Here is a 19,322-nt window from a genome sequence, read left to right on the forward strand (position 1 = left end):
CACCAGGAACAGGCAGTCAGGCCCCACACTGAGGGCTGCCAACAACAGCATGATTTGAACCTATGGAACCTGCAAAGTCCATCTGGAGTTGGAGGCAGGCTCTTCTCATGGTTGTCCACACTGTCTGCAGTGGAACAGCCACTCCTCAGGGCAGACCTCCTGCACTCCCACAGCCTGCTAGTGGACCTCATGGGAAGGAGATTGGTTCATGCCAAGACTTTTCAAACCTTCCCCCTCAAAGATCCAGGCTCCCAGCATTCCACCTGGTTTCTGTACAGAGATCAGACGAGTACACCAGAGTCCTGACTGAGTACCCTGAAGTGCTCACCCCCCAATTCACCACGGTGATGCCCCGATACGGAGTAAAGCACTATATCCTGACCCAGGGCCCGCTGCTCCATGCAAGGGCAAGATACCATCAAGACACTTTCCTCTGGAAAAGCTTCAGCCGGCAAAGGAGGAATTCAGGAGGCTGGAGGAGCTTGGCATTTTTTTGGCAGTCGGACAGTCCATGGGCTTCTCCCCTGCATGTTACCCAAAGCAACTGGGGGCTGGTGATCATGCGGTGACTACCACCAGCTCATCGAGGCCACAACGGATGGGTACGCTATGCCACACATCCAGGACTTCATGGCTAACCTACACAGGGCATGGATCTTCTCCAAGGTGGACCTCGTGCAGGGATATAATCTGATCCTGGTACTGGAATGATATCCCCCAGACCACCATCATCACTCCATTCGGTCTCTTAAAATTCCCTCGAATGCCGTTCAAACTAAGGAACACTGCACGGACCTTCCAATGACTCAAGGACGCAGTGGGCCAGGACCAGGATGGCACCTTTGTGCCCTTGGATGACATCCTGGTGGCGACCAGGAACCGACAGGAGCACATGACACACTTCGTAACTTCTACATCCGACTGAGTGAGTTTGGCCAGACGATTAACCCAGGCAAATGTCAGTTCAGATTGAAGGCTATTTACTTCCTAGGCCACAGGATAACCAGGGAAGGAGCCACATTGCTACGCAGTAAAGCGGAGGCCATTTGGAAGTTCCCCAGACCCAACACAACCAAGAGACTACAGGACTTTGTGGGGATGATCAATTTCCATCACAGGTTCATCCCCTAAGCTGCCCAGATCATGTGGCCCTTGTATGTCTAGACGGCAGGCAAGGTGAAGGACATTACCAGGGACAAGGAGTCAGCGGGAGCCTCCGTGAAGGCTAAGGGAGCCCTGGCAGATGCCGCTCTCCTGGCACATCTCAGATCAGACGCTCCAACGGCCATGACGGTAGATGCCTCAGGAACAGCGATAGGCGGGATCAAAGGAAGTTGGCAGCCATTGGCTTTCTTCAGTAAATATCTGGAGCCTCTAGAACTGAAGTATAGCGCTTTCGACAGAGCACTACTGGCATTGTACTTAGCCATCCGCCACTTCAGGTACTTCCTAGAGGGCAGGTCGTTCACGGCTTTCACAGATCTCAAGCCCCTGACTTTTGCCTTGGCTATGATCTCAGACCATGGTCAGCCCACCTGCAACAACACGTCTTACATCTCGGAGTACACCACAGATGTAAGGCACATCTCCGGCAAGGACAACATGGTACCAGGTGCACTGTCCAGGCAAAGTATCTGAACATTAACAAGGTGAGTGGACTTTACGGCACTGGCGGAGGTGTAGCAGAAAGATGAGGAGATGCCACAATACAGGATTGCCATATTGGGACTGCAGCTCCAGGACATCCCAGTCACTATAGGTAACATCAGCTTCCTGTGTGACATGGCCACCAGTCAGGTCAGACCCATCGTCCCGTTGGCTTGGAGATGGCAAGTTTTTGATTCCATCCTCGAGTTGGCTCACCCATCCATCAGGACCATATAACCACTTACAGCATAGAACAGGCCAGTTTGGCCCTACTAGTCCATGCCGTAGCAAATCCCCACCCTCCTAGTCCAACTGACCAGCACCCGGTCCATACCCCTCTAGTCCCCTCCTATCCATGTAACGATCCAATCTTTCCTTAAATGTAACCAATGATCCCGCCTCGACCACGTCTGCCAGAAGCTCATTCCACATCCCCACCACCCTCTGCATAAAGAAATTTCCCCTCATGTTCCCCTTATAATTTTCCCCCTTCAATCTTAAACCATGTCCTCTAGTTTGAATTTCCCCCTTTCTTAATTGAAAAAGCCTATCCACATTTACTCTGTCTGTCCTTTTTAAAATCTTAAACATGTCTATCAAGTCCCCTCTCAATCTTCTACGCTCCAGAGAAAAAAGCCCCATTCTGCACAACCTTTCCCTGTAACTCAGACCCTGAAATCCTGTCAACATTCTCGTGAACCTTCTCTGCACTCTCTCTATTTTGTTTATATCTTTCCTATAATTTGGTGACCAAAACTGTACACAGTACTCCAAATTTGGCCTCACCAATGCCTTGTACAATTTCATCATAACCTCCCTACTCTTGAATTCAATACTCCGATTTATGAAGGCCAACATTCCAAATGCCTTCTTCACCACACCATACCTGAGTATCAGCCTTGAGGGTACTATTTACCATCACTCCTAAATCCCTTTGTTGCTCTGCACTCCTCAATTGTCTACCTTTCAATGTATATGACCTATTTAAATTTGCCTTTCCAAAATGTAGCACCTCACATTTATCTGTATTAAATTCCATCAGCCATTTCTCAGCCCACACCTCCAGCCTTCCTAAATCACCTTTTAATCTACGGTAATCTACCTCATTGTCCACAACACCACCAATCTTTGTGTCATCCGCAAACTTGCTTATCCAATTCTCCACTCCTACATCCAGATCGTTAATATATTTAACAAATAATAGTGGACCCAGGACCGAACCCTGAGGAACTCCACTAGTCACCGGCCTCCAATTGGACAAACAATTTTCTACCACTACTCTCTGACACCTCCCATCCAACCACTGCTGAATCCATTTCACTACCTCCTTATTTATACCTAATGCCTCCACCTTTTTTCCTAACCTCCTGTGGGGAACTTTGTCAAAAGCTTTACTAAAGTCCAAATAGACAACATCCACAGCTTTCCCTTCATCAACCTTTTTTGTAACCCCCTCGAAGAACTCAATCAGGTTTGTCAAGCATGATCTACCCCTGACAAAACCATGCTGATTACTCCCTATCAATCCCTGTACCTCCAAAAATTTGTAAATAGTATCCCTCAGAACACTTTCCATCAACTTGCCCACCACAGACATCAGACTTACAGGCCTCTAATTCCCAGGTTTGCATTTGGACCCTTTCTTAAACAGAGGAACCACATGCGCCACCCTCCAATCCTTTGGTACCACCCCCGTGGCCAGTGACATCCTAAATATCTCTGTTAATGGCCCCACTAACTGTCCACTAGCCTCCCTGAGTGTCCTAGGGAATATTTTGTCTGGTCCGGGAGATTTATCCACCTTTATCTTTTTTAACACAGCCATCACTACCTCCTCGGTTATCCTTATATGCTTCATGACCTCCCCACTATTTTTCTTTACTTCAACTGGTTCAACATTTTTTTCCCTAGTGAATACCGAGGCAAAGAAATCATTCAAAATTTCCCCCATTTCCTCAGACTTCTCACTCAGCCTACCCTCGCTATCTACAAGGGGTCCAATTTTATCTCTCACTAATCTTTTACTTTTAATGTACTTATAGAAACCCTTTGGATTTATTTTTACTCTGCTAGCCAAAGCCTCTTCATACCTTTTTTTGGCCTTTCTAATTTCTTTCTTAAGATTCCTTCTACACTCCTTGTAGTCCTCCTTCAACTTCTCAGCTCCCTGCTCTTTATACCTCTTGTACACCTCCCTTTTTCTCCTAACCAAATTTCCAATATTTCTCGAAAACCAAGCCTCCCTATGACTTCCAGCCTTTCCTTTGATCCACACTGGGACATAACTACTCTGTACCCTCAAAATTTCTTTTTTGAATATCCTCCATTTTTCATTTACATCCTTACCTGAAAATATCCTGTCCCACTCAATACTCGCCAAATCCCTTCTTATTCCTTCGAAATTTGCTCTTTTCCAATCCAGAACCTCAACTTTAGGCCTCTCCTTGCTCTTCCTTAAAACTACCCTAAAACTAACAGAATTATGATCACTAGACCCAATTGGTTCTCCAACATTAAGGACCATGGTGGCTAGCAAATATGTGAGACATGGATTGCGGAAACAGGTAGGTCAGCGGGTGAGCAAAGGCGTGCATGCAGTGCCAAACAACCAAGAGTCAGAGGCACACCAAGACCCCACCTCAGCATTTAGAGCCTGCAGAACGAAGGTTTGACTACAACCACGTGGATATAGTAGGACCCTTGACGGTATCCCAGGGTTTCAGCTATCTGTTCACAATGGTTGACTGCTTCACCAGGTGGCCAAAAGCAGTCTCACTGGCAGATACATCCACAACCTCATGCAGCAGGGGCCTCACCTCGTCCTGGGTGGCACGGTTCAGGTTACCGTCCCACATCACATCCGACAGAGGGACCCAGTTCACCTCCAGTCTGTGGTCTGACCTCGCCAGCCTGTGGAGTGCCCAGCTGCACATTCCAATGGGTTGGTGGAGCGCTTCTACAGGCACGTCAAAACCGCATTCATGACCAGACACCAAGGACCCAACTGGGTAGACGAGCTACCATGGGCGCTGCTGGGCATCTGCACTGCACTCAAGGAGGACCTCAACATCTCTTTGGCCGAACTCATCTATGGAACTCCACTGTTGGTCCCAGGAGAATTTGTACCATTCCCAGGCAGACAGCAGGACGGCTCTGCAGTGTTCTTTAGCAGGATAAGGGAAAGAGTCGGCAACCTGGACCCGATTCCACCTTCCAGGCGTGGGCACTTTAGGACCAACATACCCCAAGATCTGCAGGACTGAGTTTGTTTTCATTTGCAGGGGTCCAGATTGTCCACCATTTCAGAGGCCATATCAGGGTCCATTCTGGGTCATGCGCAACAACAGGGCCACATTCGAGCTGGAGATCGGAGGTCTTCACCACTGGCTGAAGTCGGCACACCTATTTGAGACACCAGCACCATGCCGAAGAAGCAGTCCACTGAAGGCTGCAGAGACTTTGCCTCTGGGCACCAAGGACAATACTGCTGGTTCTTAGGGGGGGGGGGGGGTGTGAAGGGGGTCATGTGGCTGTCCGCCACCACGGCGATCAAACTGGCGTTCTGGGTGGCAAGCGCAACCAAAAGCCAGCAGACCGCGCAGTGGCATTGGTCCCAACATACGAACCGGTAGGTGAATGGCATGAGCAGCTTAAAGAAAGCAACCCCAAAATGGTGCTGGTCTTACTGCGAAGCCAACAGACAGGTACGGTGTGCTGATATGCAGAAAAATAACCGCGCGTGGGAAACCTGCTTCTGTTATGCACGTTATTATGTCAGCCAAAGGGGGCCACAGCAGGAACAGTACAAATATAAAAGTCGGGCCTGAGCCCTAATAAAACTCAGAGCTTAACCTGACTACACTTCATGTGTGTGTCTTCTTTTGAATAGTGCGCAGCTACAGAATGAGATGTGGTGCAAATATTCTCCATTTTCAGAGGGAGACTTCCACCCCCACTAGTCCCCCATCTTACTTTCGGTGGAAAGGACACCCTCCCCCTACCCCCACCACAAAGTACCCAGTGGGAGAGCAGGTGGCGGCTGGCTCAATGCGGGATCAATGGCAGTCTTCCTTTCCCATAATCCCCCACACAGGACTGCTCTGCATAGCCCTGGCTCTGGCAGAGTGGGTCCAGCTGCGTGGGGAATTATGGGTAATAAAGACAGCAATTGCTCCTGCACTAGTGCAATGCTCTAGCGAACTCAGGGCTTGTCAATACTACACCCCTGCTACCGGGTCAGATTTTTTTTTGGGGGGAGGTAGGGGGGCAAGGTTTAGACTGCAGGTTGGCCACAAAAATGTCTAGGCTGCTGCAGGGAAAATTAAGGTGGTATGTGAAAGGAAAAAAGTTTGAAAACCACTGTTTTAATCATACCTACTTGACTTGTTATATGCACAGTTTCATAACTCCAAAGGAAATGGGCCAATTGTAGCTGTCTGCTACCCGGGAGGTGGCCCGATACACAAAATGGTAGAAAAACGTGGCGCTCTCACAAGCCCCGTGCAGGCTAATGGCCTTTCTCCCTGGCTGACTGCCCACAAGGCGAGAACACCGACCAATCAGCAGCCGGAATGGCAATGATGGGAAAACCGGGCCCAGCAGCAGGAAACTGGACTATACAAGCAGGAGCAGAGAGTTCAATAAACCAGTCTTAACTATAAATGCATCAAGTGTATGTCATTCTTCCATTCAAGCAAAATATTTCACTAACAATTCTGTCTAGAGCAGTGGTTCTCAACCTTTTTTGTACATACCACCTTAAGTAATCCCTTACTAATCACAGAGCACCTATGGCATAGGGATTACTTAAGGTGGCATGCGAGTGGAAAGAAAAAGTTTGAAAACCACTGCATCTCGCTCAAATTCCCTTCCAAACTCAAATTTGTTTCAGAATTCTAGCAGGTGAATATTGCACCTATGTCATCTGTCATAGCAATTATTGTCTTATTCACCTTGGTGTTCATTCAGTCTTGTCATTTATGGTTTAATATTTAAAATTCTGACCCAAATTACTCAATACATCAAAATTTCAATGCCTTGAAAACATGCCAGTTTTCTCTGTTGTTTAAGTGCCTGCATCTCTCTATCATTAACTACAAACAGGAGCACGTGTTTGGCAATTTGAAACTGCCTTGAAGCTCCTCAACTTGTTCGGATCACCAAAAAAGGTCCCCTCATTTCCCACATATGCTTTAAATCACAGAATTGTACACATACACATCTTTAGCCAAACTAATCCAGCCAAAGAATGTCTTCTCCAGCAACATACTTTGATTTTCTCTTCCTTCACATGATACACATCCTACTCTTAAAGCCATCTCCAAGCGTAAAGGATTACATGCTTTTACTGCAGAGTTTACATAGTACTTTTAGAAATCCCCATTTGAATTGGTGATTTTCTTATATCAATGTGATCTAGTTTTGCCTTTCCCACCACCAACTTTTTTTTTATCCAAACCATTCTGACTTTTAAAAATACAGTAAAATTCCCTGTTATCAGAATTCAAATAGCCAGAAAAAAAATTGCAGAATAAATAGGTTAAAATCCAAACGTTTAAAATTGGCACCTTGTCATCAGTTCAAACCACAATCTCAAGTAACCGTAAAATTAATTTATCTGGCATCTACCAATCCCCATTGGTGCTGGTGTTTTGCTGTATCTAGATCATACATCACTGTAAATGTTATCCACCATATTGACACTCACCTTTAAAATCTTCTCGTTGAGCCTGCATATCCTTATTCATTTTTGTTTCTGAGCAACGGATGATGTGATGAGAGCTCTTTGTGCTGTTTTCCATATAGGCAGTGCTTGTTCCTTTCTTAGAAGGGTGAGGATCACATAGTTTTGCATTAATCTTAAAAAGCTCAAGGGCCTTTATGGCCGCAGCATTGTTATCCATACGATGGAAACTTGGACAGGAAGCACAAAACTCATTCGTGCAGGCCTCATTTCCACAGCCCTCAGTTAACTGGTGGTAGTAGCGTTCTATTAGATGCTTTGCAGCTGCTCGCTTCCTGTAGCAAACATTCAAAACGGTATGCAGAAGGATTAGTTAAGCCTCCAAAAGAAATGAAGCACAATTCAGCATTGGAGAGCAGTGTTTCATTTAAACAATTGCATAGTAAAATATTGCTGTAACTGATTTTTAATTACTATACTTCCCCTCAGCACATGCAAACTGCAGAATTTTCCTCTATTGGTAAAGAAATTAGAAAATAGAGTTTCAGGGCAACAAAGCATGTGTACATTAGAGCTCAAGAATTGTTATAAAAATTAGTTCAATTTTCTTTTGAAGTCTAATTGCAGTTACTTACTATAAATCATGTCACAGCATCCAAATCACTTGTACAATCTTAGCATACACTCCCAGAAACTGGCTGCATTTTAAAACTGAAATTTATTGATTAATTTGGATTTATCTCAGATCTCATTCCCTCATGATGTCTGCACGTTTTGTTTTAAATGAAACACCGCCAAGGGACATACTGCGTTCTTGCAGATTGTGCCCCGGGATTATGAAGAAAATGGCAAACGATTTCCTGAAACATGCTTCTACACAGATTGGGAAACATTCCATCAGACACCTCCAAGGTTATATCAGATGGAACACCATGTACTGGAAATAACATGGCAACACCTTGTTCTTGGATCACAATTTCAATTTCTCAAAGCAAAACCTGGAACAAGCATGCATCAGTATCCAAAATGCTGTTTAGATGTGTGACAGATAATATTATATTTTATAATACATATAAATATGTTTTTGGAGGAGATAGACTGTGGGGTTTTAGAGTAGATCACAAAAAAAACAAATGCTTCACAAAACAGATCTCATTGAAAATGCAAGAGTTCTGCTCAAACCAGACACTCCGGGCCCAGGGTCTTTGTAAAGGTTTGCTTTGCTGAAGGTTTTACAAGGAGGGGCAAACAGAAGAACCTAAGCTCAAGAAACTTCAAAAGCAGGTGTAAATAGATTATTGTTTTGAAACTAAGATGAACGGGCTCAAGCTTTAATCTGGTGCCACAATCTGTCTGGTTGCAGTTTGCTGTTTTTAAGAAGGTCATGTGATTTTGGAGAGAGAGAGAGAGAGAGAGAGAGCAGCAGTAGCTTTTGGAGGCTGCAGCATGGCAAGCTGGCAGCTTGCTTAAACCCCATTTTGAAGACAGGTTGTGAGTTGAGAGTTCAACCTGTTGAAAATACTTATGGTCCATACAAGAGGAAATGGCTGACTACAGTGTTTCACCTGAAATAAGGGAAACAAAAGGAACTCTGTGATGACCTGCAGAAGAAGAGGTTATCATTTGCAAAACCTTAATGGGGTAAGTTCCTTCAGCAAGGCAATGAAGTGGCTGATCAGAGACAATCAGTTTGTGTGTTTCCAACGATCAAGAAATCTCTCTCTGAAACCAACAAGAACCTTCCTGAGCCGTTATCAATTATCTTTAAACACCAGAGCTTGGTGAAAATTCATAAATGTTAAATTCTGTGCATACTATAAGAATTGCCTGCAACCAGGGAACTTGGAGGAGTGAGATTGGACTGTGAATCGAAGAACTTTTCTGAACTTATACACATTACATACACGTGTGCTTAGAATTAGAAGGGGGTTAGTTAATAGTAATAAGTTAAAGTTTGATCCTGTTTTTAGGTTTTAAAGAAAATTAAAAGCAACTTGTGCTTAAGTAATCATTTGTCTTGGTGAATTTCTATTGCTGCTGGGTTTTGGGGTCCTCTGGGCCCATAACAGTTGAAAGAAAGCAAAATAGCAATTTCTTAAACAGAATGTCACTAAAACATTGAAGAGCCAAGTCTGAAAAGAATATTAAAAGTGTGATAATTTATAGAAGATCTATTCCGCTAATAATCAAAGAGTACAAATAGTTTTCTCTAATTCTCCAGGTGCAGCATGGTTAGTGTAGCAGTTAGCACAATGCCTTTAGAGTGCCAGTGATTGGGACCAGGATTCGAATCCAGTGCTGTCTGTAAGGAGTTTTACTTTCTCACTGTGTCTGCGTGGGTTTTCTCCGGGGGCTCCAGTTTCCTCCCTGTTCGAAATGCACCAGGAATGTAGGTTAATGGGATGTAAATTGGGCAGCACAGATTTGTGGTCTGAAATGGCCTGTTACTGTGCTGCACCTAAGTTTAAAAAACAATTTTTAAAAAATTAATATACATTTAAAGAAATTTAAATGACTAGTTAATTTGCTGAGGCCAATTCCGTCTCAAGGGAATTTAAATTTCCATTTTTTTCCAGAGTCAAATACAAGAGATTTGTTTACTATTAGGGGCCTGAGCAATTGCTTTGATAATTGCCCTATTGGTGTAATGGAAACTACTGAATTATTCAACAGTGAATAATCTCCCTTTCCTTCAATTAGAGTGATTCCTTTCAAAATTGCTATGTGTCTTTGCAGGCCGGTTACAATCCTTACACAAGATGCTTCTTTAAATTGTTAACTGTTATAAATCCAGCAATTTCGAAACATTTAACTGTAATATGAAATAAAATTGATTATCAGATAGGTGGGAAAGGAAAGATTTTAGCAAAAATGCCTTTATATCAGAATAAACTTTTCACCTTTACTGTTAATAATCGGTTTTTGAAAATATGGAATCAAATGGGGATTTAAAAAGTTGAAGATTGTCCTGAAGCAGGGAAGTTTTTAATCTTTCAATTGAACGAAGGAGAAGTTTCAAGTTCCTGATAATACTTTTTTGTTATTATCAGGTTAAAACTTTGTTGGAGAAATTAGGCCATAGTTTAAAATTACCTAGGCAATCTGCTTTAGAATTATTGCTTATTAAGGAAGAATTAAATAAATTTATCTCTGAGATGTTTAAGTTATTACAAAATAAAAAGCCTAAATTGAATGTTCATAAGTCAAGAATGAAATGGGATGAAAATGCTTGGAGAAATTTGTGTAAAGTTAGTATGATTAAGGTTATAAATGTAAGATATAGACTGGTGCAATATAATTTTTTTTAACATCAATTGTATTCAACTCAAAAATTAAAGAAATTTGAATTAAATTCTTCAGATTTATGCTTTAGATGTCAACAAGAAACAGGTACTTTGTTTCATTCGACTTGGACTTGTTCTAAGGTTAAGAATTTTTGGTTACAAGTTAAATTGTTTTTGAAGCAAGTATTAAAATTAAGTTTACAGTTTTATCCAATGTTATTTTTATTAGGGAGATATTAAGTTGATTGCTTTAGGGTTAAGATTGACTATGTACCAAATCGAATTTTTACATTTGGCTTTGGCTGTTTCTAAAAAAGTTTGGCTATTACACGGAAATCTGATTTAGTTTTAGGAATGGAAAAATGGCATATTGAAATGAAATCTTGTATTCCTTTAGAAAAGATAACATAATTTGAGGGATAAATATAATTTTTTTGTAAAAGCATGGAGCCCATATTTAAAAATTCTTGGTATTAAAATTTAATCTCCCAATCTGCTCTGGTGGATGTCTCAGTTTCCACAGTGATGATCTCATTCTTTCTTTGTAGGTGGGTGGGGGGGGGAAATTTCATTTAATTATATAATGTTTGTATCGATATACTATAGCTAATATTATATGATTTAAATTGTAAATAAAATATTTTTTGAAAGTCTCAACTTTGGCATCTGTTCTCCAAAATCGTTCACATTAAATGAAGAACCAGCACACGAAAGCAGTGGAGAAATCAGGTCACATGACCATCCATCGAAAACAAAAGGCCTGACCCTTTCCCCCGATGGATGCTACTCGACCTGCTGAGTTTCTCCAGCACTTTCACATCTGAGAAAATTATTATGATCCATAAACAAAAATCACATCTGATAAATTAAGTTCCTCTGCAGATACAACTCCGTGCTGAGGTTGTGAGATGATTTGTGGGGAGGATGGCAGAAAATGGAGGAAAATTGGTTGTCATTCAATCCAATAATTGGGTAGAGCATATAGAAGTTTTCCCTCAATACAAAGTTAAATTAAAAGTATCTATCATAGCATTCCAAAAGGCTTAGAAAAAGAATATGCAGGAATACTCACATTCGGCTTGCTGTGTGGTTTTCAGCCAAAGGTTCTCTTCGTTTACTGTAGTTAAAATAAACATAATTACTACAAGGTAATGCTGCGTTTCTTTAAGTCGCTGGTTACACAAAGACCTCAATTTGGGGGGAAAAAAACTGCACTGATAAGGAGAGGGGAAAGGAGAAAGAACAGACTAGCAAGATATTAAAAATTGGTGCAAGGAAGAGATCAGCAAAAAGATAAGGCGACCCTTGCAAGCAGTATGAAGGATCCTGGGGAAAAAAGGAAATGGCAGTGAGATTAAATATTTTGCATTTTTTTTTGAAAATAATATTTAAAAAAAACTCCCATAGGAGGACAATTATAGGAAAAATGAAGATATTCAAGAAACTAGTATTGGATAACAATGGGGCTCAAGCTAAAAAAAAATCAAGAGAACTTGATGACATGTTCTCAGGTTCTGAAGATAGTAGCCAATTGGCTTTTTTTAAAATTCTAAATATTCTGGAATGTTTCTCACAGATTATTGAAAGATATTAAATGTAACCTATTTATGGAGGGAGAGAAAACGGGAAGCTTTCGACAAGTTAGCCAGACAATTCTGTAAGCAGGAAAATGCTTAAATCACTATTAAAGAATAATCAGGCTACTTGGAAAATAAAAGGAATTATGTAGGGTCAATATGGATTATTGAAGAGGATATTGTTTGATTAATATGATGGAATTATTTGAGGGTCCAACCAGTAGAATAGATAAGGGAGAACCAACTGCCATGGCATAGCTGGACTTTTTGACTATTGCCAAGTTAAAACTAGTTTTAATACAACCAAAGAAATTTTCACTGGGATATTTAGTTTAGGCATAACAACTCCAAATTTATCGATCTTGAGCAGCACCATTCAGATTACATTGGATATGCAATAGCAATATGGAGTTAAATTAGAAATGGAGACTTACTTTCATACTAAATTTTAAAAATCCACATTAAAAACCTAACAATTTATGACAATTATAAAGTTTAAAAACACTCAGCTACAGCAGCAAGAAACTGCAGAAAGATTTGAACGCAGCTCAGACAACCCTACACTTTTGATCTTATGGCATTAATTCAGAATTGTGCCAGGGGACAAAAATAATAGCAATGCACATTTATAACAAATTCATTCACATATCTTCGCACCTCAATGACAATGGCCTCCCTAAGAGGCGGCATCATAGCTGATGATAGCATCCCAATCAGTTTCTTGAGCCAACCCCTTTTCCACTCCCAATTTGGCGTCCAGAGTAGGAATGTTCTGGCAGCATTTGGTTTGAGATCCAAATAGAACCCAGAAAAAACAAGGAAGCAGTTGTGTGGACTCAAATAGCTCCGATGAGGACAAGCCATCAGTCCATTTCCTGAAGTTTGGGAGAAAATATTTTTCCAGTAATGTGAAATTTAAGGTTTTTATCCTTTAGAAATGGAACATGAAAGAAGGATCAACATCTTTCCATGTATTCAGAATAGCTTGAGCTTCCCCAAGGCCTCAAAAAAAATCCTCCTTCAACTTGGAATTCCTTGGATATCTTTGCTTGAACTCATTTTCAAAACACTTAAAATCTCAGAACAATGGGCTTGAAAACTCAAATCCACTCAAACAATGATTGGGTAATTTGTCAATCACAATTTTGACTCAAATTTTCTGAGTCAGGAATTCATCTTTCAAGATAAGGTTTTCCTATATTCTCATGAACAAACATAGAATCTAGCTACCCACATAATGCGCATTAATTTACACTTTATATGTTTTACAAACCGAGTAACCCACTGCGCATTCTCTCTAGAACTTTTTTTTTATAAACATGTTGAATATAAAATTGAAGTTATTGAACATCAATTGGATTTACATAAATTTAAAAAAAAAATTCGCTTGAATGGAATTATCAAAAGAATGCTGAAGTAAAAAAACCATGTAATATCTGAAATAACAAGTAAAATAATGATGTTGTTTATTCGTCTTCATTATCATCCATAAACCCTTCAAAGTCAAATTCTTGTTCACTCTCTGAAATTGTTCTTGTTACTGGAGTCGGTATTGACATGTCATTGCTGTTACTGCTTTCATCAGTGGTGGAATCCCCATCATCTGTGTTTACTATGCCAGCTTTTCTGAATTCACTGCGTATAGTTTCTCTTCTTCTTTCTTTTTATTTGGCTTGGCTTCGCGGACGAAGATTTATGGAGAGGTATGTCCACGTCTGCTGCAGGCTCGTTGGTGACTGACAAGACCGATGCAGGACAGGCAGGCACGGTTGCAAGGGAAAATTGGTGGGTTGGGGTTGGGTGTTGGGTTTTTCCTCCTTTGCCTTTTGTCAGTGAGGTGGGCTCTGCGGTCTTCTTCAAAGGAGGTTGCTGCCCGCCGAACTGTGAGGCGCCAAGATGCACGGTTGGAGGCGATATATGCCCACTGGCGGTGGTCAATGTGGCAGGCACCAAGAGATTTCTTTTAAGCAGTCCTTGTACCTCTTTGGTGCACCTCTGTCTCGGTGGTCAGTGGAGAGCTCGTCATATAACATGATCTTGGGAAGGCGATGGTCCTCCATTCTGGAGACGTTACCTTAACCCACGCTCTACAACTCATTCGCAAACTTCAGTATAGGTTGCTCTTTTTAAGTGTCCAGATGAGGTGAACTCATGAGTGCTGTTCTGCATCCATTCCTCCCATTCTAATCGGATGAACATCTTGATTAATGGCAATATCAAGTGGCTGCAGTTTACATGTCGGCCCTTCCAGAATTACCACATTATGGACGCCAACAGAATTTATTGTATTTTGTGCTGAATTCTCTTTGGGGGCTGCCATGAAATCAAATCTGAGTAACGATTTGAGAAAAAAAACAGCCTGGTCTTTCCACCCACAATTTCATAACATTGGAGTCCATCCAACCTTAGTTACAGTGAACAATCTCAGTATTTGGCAGTTTTTCTCATAGCAATGTTATTCTTAAATATGACCATTGACTTCCATTTAGTGCCACTTGCAGTGCAGCTGAAGACTACAGTAAAGCATGAACTTTCAAGCCTTGAGGCAGAGATGTCAAAGGCCATTGGGACTTCATCCATGTTAATGATGTCCGCAGGGGTGATTCTAAGTTTGTAAATTTAATTGGTGACCAAGCAGTGAAAATTGATGATTTTTTTTGTTCCCAATCATCTGGAAGTTGCTGACTATTAGTTGTTATAGTTCCTACCGACAATCCATTTCACTTCATTAACTTTCATATCCATGGGAAATACACCTTGAAATCGGGGTGCTTCTTTCACATGCCAATAACCTCACTTTCATCTGTGTAGCGACTTCAATCAATAAAATAGCTGCTTGGAGGCTAAATGAGGCATTTGCGATGAGTTTCTTGAATGAATCGGTTACGAACCCCAAATTAATTTTCTTAAATAGTCTTTATTAACACAAAAGTAATGTTCAATATTAATAGTAAAAAGAAACTACTGTAGAAGAAAGTAACACTCAAGCGAAATACCGATTAATCATAACATGTGATGTCCATGCAACTTTTGTCAGAAATTATTGCTGCCTAACTCTCCCTCCTTGGATTGCCCAACTGATTGCTAACTAACCTACTAGTCAACGCATGCAAATCCCTGCACATGCTCACTGCAGAAAGCGCTGGCCCAGGCTGCCAGGACAGAGCCAAGCACACCTGCATCAACCCAGACACTCTGGCCCTGCCTGAAGCTGCCACCGCCGGGCCCATGGACCCTGGGACGCCTGCGGCCAAACCACAGGTAAGGAACAAGCCTTTGGCCCTTACAATCCGAATGGCGACTGTAGATACAGCCCGATTTTGTTTTCTTCAACTAAGAACCAACTCCAATGCTATAAGTGTGTGTTATATGCTTGTGCATGTTATACAATTTTTTTTTTTACATGATATCAGATTTTCTGCACATTATTTGCAATGAGTTATGATTGAAAATATGGTAGTCTTCCAATAACGGTCCTGCAATCAAAAAAATATTAAGTTTAGGTTTTCCAAATTCCACCAAAATGAATCTTGGATGTAAAGTATGCAATTTCCAAATATTTTCTTATCGAAAAAGGTTGCCACTTTAGAGAGCTTTTAATGACTGAGGTAACGTGAACCATCGTCTGCCAGATTAATGAAATAGGTTCTCAGAAGCACTATTTATGAAACAAATCCAAACACTGAAGTAGATATTTGTCCTTTCAACCTGTCCTTTGACCTTGTTGCATTTTTTTGCAATTTGTCTAATTTGTCCCAGAATTAACTTAATCTTCTCATCTTAATTTAACCTATCACTGCATTGTGAATTGCTACCTCAGCCTCTAATCTCTCACCTCATCAGTGACAACAGCACAGGGAAAACTAGAGCTGAATGAATCCATACACCATACAAATTTGTTCAGATGACCACACCAGAATCTAAAGTTGAAGGAAAACTTTTTTAAATATAAAGTAAGTGAGGAAACAGAGAGCCTTCAGTAGTGAAGAGATGTCAAGAGCATTAAGGTGGGTAAATCTTGAGGTACAAACTGGGTATGCCCCAGATCAGAGGGAAGGCATGAGTAAAATTTAGGTTAGCTTTGAAATACTTTTTCAAACTCATCGTTGAGGTCAGTGGAAGTTCAAGAAGACTGAATATTGGCAAATATGGTACTGCAAGTCGAATGCAAGTGGTAGGGAAGCTACTGGAGAGGATTTCAAGAGGTAGAATCTATCAACATTTGAGATAAAATAACCATAGGAAAAATGTTAGAAAGGTGAATGGCCAGAGGAAAATCAGGAGGACCAGCATGGATCTGTGCATGTGAAATCGCATCTTGTAAATGAAAGAGGTAACAAAGAAGGCAGATGAGGGCAAAGCAGTCAGTACAGAGGTTTGGGTTGGAGGCCAACCAGCCAACGATAAAACTACCGGCTTAGTAGCAGGAATCATATTAATTGTAGAAGGCAGTTTATCGGATTGGAGGATGTGTCTTAGTGTTCGGTATTAGGATCCTTCCTTTTTGCAATGTACATAAATGATTGAACAAGGATATTTGTAGCAAGCTGATGACACGAAAATGTGTTGATGTGAACAGTGAAGGTGGTTATCTGGGTTTGAAATGGGATCTAGACCAGATGAGGTATTGGGCTAAGGGTTGGCAAATACAGTTCAATCTGATTTTTAATTTACAAATACAGCATGGTACAGGCTCTTCCAGCTCAAACACATCCATGTGACTAATGAACCTACTAACCTTGTACATCTTTGGAACGTACAAGCTCCTTACAAAGAACAGCAGATTCGAACCCAGGTCACTGGCAGAGTTATAGCATTTAGGTTAATGGAACCAGGACAAAACTCATTCTTGTTAAAGCCAAAATTCTTATGGAGCTGAAGGACTTGGAGCACAGACACATAGGCATTTAAAGATGGTAGCAAAGGTATATAGTAAAGAGAATGTTTGAGATATTTGCCTTAATCAGCTCCAGCATTGAATCTAAGTAGGACATCATGCTGAAGTTATTAAAGACGTTGTGAGGCCACACTTGGGAATATTGCATGCAGTTTTTGTCGCATAGCTATAGGTGGGATATTATTAAGGTGGAAAGGTTACAGAAGAGATTTACAAAGCTATTCCCAGGATTACGAACTTGAGTTAGTGAGGCTGGAAAAAAAACTAGGCTTACTTTCCTAAGAGCCTCACAGGTTCATTGGAGATCTTACCAAGTTTTATTCTTTTCATCTAGACAAGGTGAAGAGAGAGTTTCCTAGAGTAGGAGAATCCAAGATGAAAGGAAAAAAACTGCAAAGTGAGGGGGTGGGGTTTAGAAGGGATGCGAGGGAACAGTTCTTCACTCAAAGGGTGATGGGCATATGAACAAGCTGTCAGACAATGTGGTAGTGGAGTGTATATTAGCTTCCTTCAAAAAAAAAAGCTTGGATAACTACATGGTTTGGAGGGGATTAGAGGGGTATGAGCCTCATGAGGGACAACAAGACTAAAAGAGGAGAGCCCTTTGACATGGACAAACTGAGCTGTTTCCATGTTGCAAGGCTGTAACCAAAAAAGCGAAAGGGCATCTCCATGGATGCAAAGTAAACTGAAAAAAAAAAGGAATTGGGCTGCAACTCACAATTCTGTTACTGCACAGCTCCAATGACCTGGGTTCAATCCGAATGTCCGGATTGCATATTCCTTTTGTGATCATGTGGACTTTCCCAGTGCTCTAGTTTCCTCCCAAATCAGAAAGTTTATTGGCGACCATAAATTTCCTAAGTGTGCAAATGAATAGCAGAATTTTGGAGGTAGGCAAGTTGATGAAAATGCAAGGAGAACATAAAATTGTGATTAGTGAAATTGGATCCTTTGGCATATTTCTATACTGTAAAACTATGATTTAAAGCTTAAATAGAATGACTTAGTGCTAAAGTTAAAGGAAGCAAATAAAATGCAAGCCGTTTAGCTACAGTTCAAGGGGTCTTTCATTTATATAACATTTTTAACTTGGGACTCTGAAAGTGAAAAGCCTGGTTACGTGGGATTAAAGGGATTAAAAGAGGGTGTTTAAAGATGCAGGGTGGAGGAGTTGAAAGACTGAATTCTGGGTTACAGCCAAAGCATATGAAGTCAAACGGTTGATAGCTGAGCAAAGGAAGCAGAGGCATAAGAAGCCCTTCAGAAGAGAGTTTTGGATGGGTCACAAGGTGAAGCAGGCTGATCAGGCAACCATAGATGGCAGGTGCAAATTTGATTTAAGCATTTAAGAGAAGATTGGATAGGTCAAGTTTATTGTCATCTGATTGCACCAGGACAACCTGATGAAACAGCATTCTCCAGTCCTCAGTGCAAAACCATGCAGACATACAGCAAGACATAACCAGGTACCTGGATGGGAAGGGTATGAAAGACTATAGTAAAGGTGCAGGTCGATGAGACTAGCTGGAAGACAGTTTGGCAGACTAGATGGGCTAAAGGCCCCATTTCCATGCTGCAACATTTTGTGGATTTAGTACTTCAGAAAAAATTTAAGTAGTCTGTCAGGTATTTTAACATAATTTTGCACTTTTGCCTTTCAAATTAAATTTATTATCTAACTGTACATATACAGCCTTATGAAATGGTGTTTCTTGGGGTCATGGTGCACACACATGCATAATAATCACATACTGTATATACATAGATATAATATATTTAAAGGATACAAATATTTTGGGATGATTTACTCGTTTACAGAATATGGTTCAGGTTCAATTTGAAAAGTCTTGTGATCTTTTTCCAATTTTTAATTGTTGTCTCAGCTTTACACAAGTTTTATGCTAATATTTAAAAGATCCATGATTTACAAGCTTAATCTAAAATATTCCCCCTCTCTCCATAACCAGATGCTACACAGTGTATGTATAAAGTGAAAGTATGAACAAAAACAAACAAACATACATTGTTCTTTGGAATAGAGAACCAATGTAATTTAACCACGTCCAAAAGCCAAGTACTGATGAGATCTGACTAGAAGTACTGTGTAGAGTTTTGGATGCCTTATTTGAGAAAAGCAGTGCTGGTGTTGGAGAGGGTTCAGAGAAGATTTACTAGAATGATACCAGGAATTAAAGGGTTAGCATATGAAGAACATTTGCCAGCTCTTGGAC

The 19,322-nt window shown here is 41.1% G+C and overlaps 1 protein-coding gene across 3 annotated transcripts in view; it reads right to left on the bottom strand.

Annotated features, from left to right (window-relative positions):
* Window positions 1–19,322, bottom strand: part of ube3a (ubiquitin protein ligase E3A) — a 75,196-nt gene that overhangs the window by 34,553 nt on the left and 21,321 nt on the right. For all 3 annotated transcript variants that reach the window (XM_069891890.1, XM_069891891.1, XM_069891892.1), the window contains 2 exons: window positions 11,687–11,731; window positions 7,355–7,665 (listed from right to left, as the gene is read on the bottom strand). In XM_069891890.1, coding sequence (XP_069747991.1) covers window positions 7,355–7,665; window positions 11,687–11,731 — 356 coding nt within the window. The remainder of the gene's footprint in view (window positions 1–7,354; window positions 7,666–11,686; window positions 11,732–19,322) is intronic.

This window comes from Narcine bancroftii, chromosome 7 (assembly GCF_036971445.1).
Source record: "Narcine bancroftii isolate sNarBan1 chromosome 7, sNarBan1.hap1, whole genome shotgun sequence".
NCBI classification, from domain to species: Eukaryota; Metazoa; Chordata; class Chondrichthyes; order Torpediniformes; family Narcinidae; genus Narcine; species Narcine bancroftii.